The sequence below is a fragment of the Bactrocera neohumeralis genome, chromosome 2, assembly GCF_024586455.1.
Source record: "Bactrocera neohumeralis isolate Rockhampton chromosome 2, APGP_CSIRO_Bneo_wtdbg2-racon-allhic-juicebox.fasta_v2, whole genome shotgun sequence".
Lineage (NCBI taxonomy): Eukaryota > Metazoa > Arthropoda > Insecta > Diptera > Tephritidae > Bactrocera > Bactrocera neohumeralis.
In genome coordinates, this window is record NC_065919.1 from 22,598,339 (window position 1) to 22,604,338 (window position 6,000).

At 33.1% G+C, this 6,000-nt stretch overlaps 2 protein-coding genes across 2 annotated transcripts in view; one reads left to right on the forward strand and one right to left on the reverse strand.

Annotated features, from left to right (window-relative positions):
- LOC126750748 (serine/threonine-protein kinase PAK 1) overlaps window positions 1–4,592 on the reverse strand; it is a 33,175-nt gene extending 28,583 nt beyond the window's left edge. The window contains exon 1 of the mRNA XM_050460462.1: window positions 1,466–4,592. Coding sequence (XP_050316419.1) covers window positions 1,914–3,629 — 1,716 coding nt within the window. The 5' untranslated portion in view covers window positions 3,630–4,592 and the 3' untranslated portion in view covers window positions 1,466–1,913. The remainder of the gene's footprint in view (window positions 1–1,465) is intronic.
- Window positions 4,593–5,791: 1,199 nt separating this feature from the next.
- The window catches only part of LOC126768108 (angiopoietin-2), a 2,575-nt gene continuing 2,366 nt past the window's right edge, over window positions 5,792–6,000 (forward strand). The window contains exon 1 of the mRNA XM_050486002.1: window positions 5,792–5,956. The gene's annotated coding sequence lies outside the window, so the exon portion shown is untranslated. The remainder of the gene's footprint in view (window positions 5,957–6,000) is intronic.

A 6,000-nucleotide genomic window follows, 5' to 3' on the forward strand; every position in this document is an offset into this window, starting at 1 on the left:
TTCTAGAATATATAGTTCGCAAAATTCTAAATTGAGACTTCTTAGAATAAATTATATGAATATAATTTCGAATGAACGAACTTGGCTACAATTTTACAACTAATGCCGTTTTACACGTACAGCCAACGCTATCATGACTCGTTAAACAAATGTACATGTTAATACCCATAATACCAACTCACACACCAGCCATTGCTTTCCGATCGTGATTGTCAAAAAGCGTAATCAACAACGAATGCCAATGAGCTTCGCTTACCAAATACGCAAGGGGAAACACTTTCGTTTATCGCTGCGCATTTTGATAAAAAGTAAATAAAAAAAAAAACAAAAAAAAATTATATAAAATAATATGTACATATCTACATACATATGTATGTATGTATAAGCTCTTTTATAGTGTCTGCGTTTTGAATTTATTATGACCTAGAAATGTTTAGATTGATAAGATGGATCCATTATATTTGGTGAAATCAGTTATTTATTTACATACATACATACATACAAAAATGTGTATCGTTACCAGCAATAAATTGGTGAAAATTATAATTGCCATTGGTCTAGTCCTTATTATGAACTGAGTTTAAAATATTCTGAGTTAAATAACTCAGTCAATCACTTTGTAGCCAATAATATTTAAGTCTCAAGAACGTTTACGTTTTTAATGATTTTAAATTTCCTACCGGAAACATTAGGCTTCACCAAAATCGTATTGACTTCACTTTGCATGTGTTTGTGTTATATCAAAAGACATTTGACTTTGCACAGTACGTGGATCGCCGCGCCAATAGCAAAAGAAAATTGTGACGCATATACTTATCCAAGAAACTTTATGCAAATGAAACAATCAATACAGTTTTAACAATAACATGAGGCAACATCAAGTTTATTGTAAATTCATTTGGCTAAAATTTATAATGTGATCAATGTGTTTACTAATAAAAGCTACTCACTTTAAATATCCAACAATGGTTTTCACTTCGATGTATATTCATTAGACACTACCCAAATTTTCTTACCTGGGAGTATTCGCACTTCTTGTTAATATCTATTGATATCACATTGATATCTATTGATATCACAATTGATTTTAATCAGTAGGGAATGATAGTTTGTAAAAAATATTACAAACAAGAAAAAAACGTTAACTTTGGCTCCTCCGAATCTATATTACCCTTCACATGTGTTTTTTTATAACAAAAAAGTTTATAAAAAATTACTTGTCTTAATTTTTTTTTGGAAAAGGGTGTTGTAAAAATCGTGGCAAACTTAATTTACTCTGTTTAGTGACAAAAAAAAATCTTAAACACTTTTTGTACACAGTAACGTAACTTTTTTACATTTTCTTGTCCCCATATGTTGATAGTATTTTATTACTAGTCGCATTTGAATACTTTAAATTAGACATTACCACGAAAAAAAAAAACAATATATAAAGTTTGTTTCAACAAAAAGCTTACAAACCTACCTTTCGACTGCAATACTGTTCGACCAGCGATGTTCTCGCACACTTCATTTAATGCACCAAAATCCATAAAATTTCTGTTGCGCTATTCATGTTTTCTAGAGCATTTTTCTGTCAACAGCTATACACTTCGCCTATCCCTCTATATTCCATTCAGCATTCGCCTTCACCCTTCTGTCACACTTATTGACTTAGTATTAAGACTTTGTGGCAGATCTTAAAAGTGTTTTCGTACTCAATATTCCTCATATCCAATCGAAGGCCTTTCTTATACATACTTATAGCTATGTAGTATATAAATAGGCAACTAAAATACACAACGTTCTTGCACAGCTCATGAATACAACTGCACTAATGCAATATTTCAATTGCACGTCAATCTATCCCACATGATCAGTTCTTTTATATAGACAATGGTTGTTTTAATCTTCCCACCCCTTCACATGCGACTTTACACCATACGTCGCAGCACTTTCTTGGCTGCTTTTATGTTCGGCACCAATGCTTTAACTTCACTGCAATCGTCAAGGAACGGATGCCGTAGCAATTCATCAGCTGTTGCACGTTTGTCGACCTCCACTTGCAAGCAACAATCAAGAAAGTCTTGTAAACTGGGACTCAGTTTATCCCAGCTCTTAATGTCAGGTCTGCCATTAGCCGCAATAAGATAGAGCGCACGAAGCGGTGTCTCATAAAGATATGGTGGTTGACCTTCAATCATTTCTATTGCCATAATACCAATTGACCAGATATCTACTTTCTTTCCATACTTCTTACGTGTAACGACTTCGGGAGCCATCCAATATGGTGTGCCGACCATAGTTTGACGTTTTTCATCACCTTCAATATTTGCGCAGAAACCGAAATCAGTCACCTTTACCGAACCATCCATACCTAATAACACGTTATCCGACTTAATATCACGATGAATGATACCTTTGGAATGTAGAAAACTTATTGCATAAAGAACTTCACGGCAAACACACGCGATCTGTCTTTCCTTCATAACAGTCTCCGTGACAACGTCAGTTAGTGGACCACCATCCATATATTCCATTATTACCCATAACTGATCTTCTGGTTCAAGTAGATATGCATCCAGGAAATTTACTAAATTTTTATGATTGAAGTCCTTCAATACACGTATCTCAGTAAGAATGAGATCTTTTGAGGACTGATTTTTAAGATCAATGGTCTTAACTGCAACTTGCGCCTCGGTTTGCAAATCGCCTGCAATGAATACAATGCCAGAAGCTCCCTTACCCACCTCTTGCGTAGTGTGATAGCGTTCGCGAGGGTCGTCCATATTGCAAATAGCTCGAAGTTCTTCATAAACTTCAGCGTCTGTCTTCTGTGCACGTTTATCTTTTGATCTACGCAAAATAGACTCCTCAGCTGGTTCAGTATCAGCATCTGTTGGAGCCACAGGATTGAGGATAATCGTATTTGTGTTGATCTTGTTCAAAGGTTCTTCTGCATTGATAGTAGTAAGATCAGAGACTCCGCGCGAAAGCTGTTGAGTTACCGCTCTGGGCTTTGGTTTCAAAACTGGTTTAGGGGGTAAGGTTTGCAATTTTTTGGCAGGCAATGGAGGACGGTCGTCACCAGTAAATGATGAAATTGGTTTCAATGTTTCGCGTTGCGCTAATAAATTTGACTCAAGTTCTTTGATCACTTGATTCAATCCAGTCATACGGATGGCTTGTTGATTGTCATTGAAACTACTACTATTGCTATTTCCACTGGACGATGCACCACTTTCACCAGTAGAGCTTCCTCCTCCATATAACTCATCATCATCGGATTTATCTGGATCATGTGATTTGTGTTTATTTTTGTAATTCACATAGTTATCAATTTCTTTTGATTCCTCGTGAATTGCCTCCTCAGTAATGAATGGCTTAAACACATCATTGTCCTTTTTCTTAATGGAATAGTTATAATATTTAACGGCATGGTAGGCAGCATCAGGGTTTTTATCCTGTTCATCGCGGGTAATTTGTGCGTTCATAAGTCTTGTCCAGGACGCAGGCAAACCTTCAAGATGCCCTGTCTCTTCATTTCTTGACACATGATAATGCCGTTGGAAATTGGTTGGATTACCAATTTCTGAGATAGGTTCCTTCTTGCGACCAAACCAACCTTTCAGACTTGTGAAACTAGTCATTTTGACAATATATTTGTATGATTAAAATAGAATATTTTGAATTTTATTCTTTCTTTTAATAATTTTAATTAAAAAATTGTTACTTTACACGCAATTTGTTAGTAGCATACACCTAAATTTGTTGATGTTTGTTGCTACCCTTAATTTTCTTCTCTGTTAGCTCTAGTGCTGTGCTGTTGCTTACTAAAATGCGTGACTCACACGTAGCTTTTCAATAATATGCATGGTGGCGATCAGTCTTTAAGACTCGAAAATATATAGAATGCATTATATCGACTACTCCACGACTATGTTTTATTTTCGTACTTTTGACTCCAAATTTTTAGTTTATTTCACATGTAATTCTCTTTGTGTATGTTATATTCCACTTTCATCATATATGCACATTTCTTTCGTTCTTAAAATATTTCTGCAGTTTAATTAATCACCAATTACGTTTCAATTATACACAAACTCGTTTCTTCATTCACATGAATTTCACATGCACTAGTTACATGTTTTCTTATCTACTAATTTCTCAGATGCATTCAATTCACTTCTCTTCTCGTTTTGTACAATCACACTGCATTTTTTTCAAAAAAACTTTTATTTCTGACTCCACATTCCGTCCTTGCTTATATTTTTAATTTATCTGACTTTTCTTCACTTATGCACTTAGTACTTTTGTCTCCACTGCTGGCGTATTCGTGTTTTACACAAAGGAGTGGCACTTCACCTTCTTTACTTCTATTCTTTCACTCACGTCTTGGTAATATATTTATTACATCTTTATTCCTTTATTTTATTTCATTGCTCGTTTATTAATTTTTTGTTTTGTTTTATTTCATTTCAGCAGAACATAAAATATAGAAAATTGGTTGTTTTTGGAGATATGTTGTGATTTATTTCACTTGAATTTTACACTTTTCTCGATTGAATGTCGACGAACGACTGACACCGCCAGCGATATAATTTGTTGTTGTTCGTTGATTACAGGGATGCATGTAATCAATTTCAAACTTTATCTAAAATGTTTATCGTCCCTCACGTTTAGTTCATCTAATGTTCACAGAATCTTATATAATGTAAGTTTTAGCTAAAATTAGTTTTTAATTAAAAAAAATTATTAAAATAAAAGAATTATAAAAACTGGGTTTCTGAAACTAGCAACCCTGATATTATTTGTTAAACATGCGTCTCACTTTAACAAAGGCGATCAGATACCATTTAGGTGATGCAGAGTTCCTTCTCGCTCAAATGCGAAACTTGTCGATAATGAAGTTTTCCAAAGGTGCATAAAATGAAAATCAGCGCAAAAAATTTGGTGGAATGGAAAGTATTAATATAATATATATATTTGTTTTGTTTTTGATTCAAATACGAATAACGGAACTCTACAAAAGAAAAATTGATGTATATCCAAACTAATTTTAATTGTATCTATTTCGTTTAGTAATACAATAATAAAAGTTAATTAATAATTGCAATGTCCACAAATGACAAATAATATTTAGCTGGTTAAGCAGCTCTTATTTCCACCGGCGATGTAGAAAGAACAAAAGGAAGCGGATATTCTCTTCTCGGTTTCCATTCTTCAACTATGCTAAATATTATATTTATCGTTAATATACCAATGATTTTAATTTTGAGCGAATTAAGTAACGTACATATATACTATATACAACTAATAAACAAGGAATTTCCTGCAAGATTAATATTAGTATAGCTTATTAACGGTTAAAACAACAAAGTAATGACATAATTAATATTCGAAAGTATTGTGTATTTGGAAATCTTTGGCGTCTTTGGATGCTCGATTATGTAGAAATATTGTTTTCATCCTATGATCTTATGTGTACTCCATTCGTATAGGTACATATCTATGTATGTATGTATATACATTTGTATATGCCGAAAATAAATTAATTTAAATAAATCGATAAAAAATATGGATATGTGTACAATTGTTAATATATTCACATTAGTATTTGTATATGGATAACTATCAACATCTGGAAGATATTTTACTTTCGCACATAATTAAGTATCTTCCTATCTTCGGGACCGTAGTCATACACATATGTAAAACAGACATATACATAGATATGTGTCCATATGTATATTGATATTTATACAAGAGCATATGTTACCCTGCCTAGAAACTTTTTATACGCATGGGAATATTTATACAGCCTCTGAACGAGATGATTAATTCAACAGAAGTATGTAGGCATTTAAAATCTGGATATCATTTGGCATAAGACTCAGTTATTTCTTTCAGTTTAATTGAAGCAGTCGAACTGTACGGAACCAAGTGCAATAATCTTCTTAAACAACCAAATTGAACAGTTAGGTTTAAATATTATTATATATGTATATTTTAGTAATAATA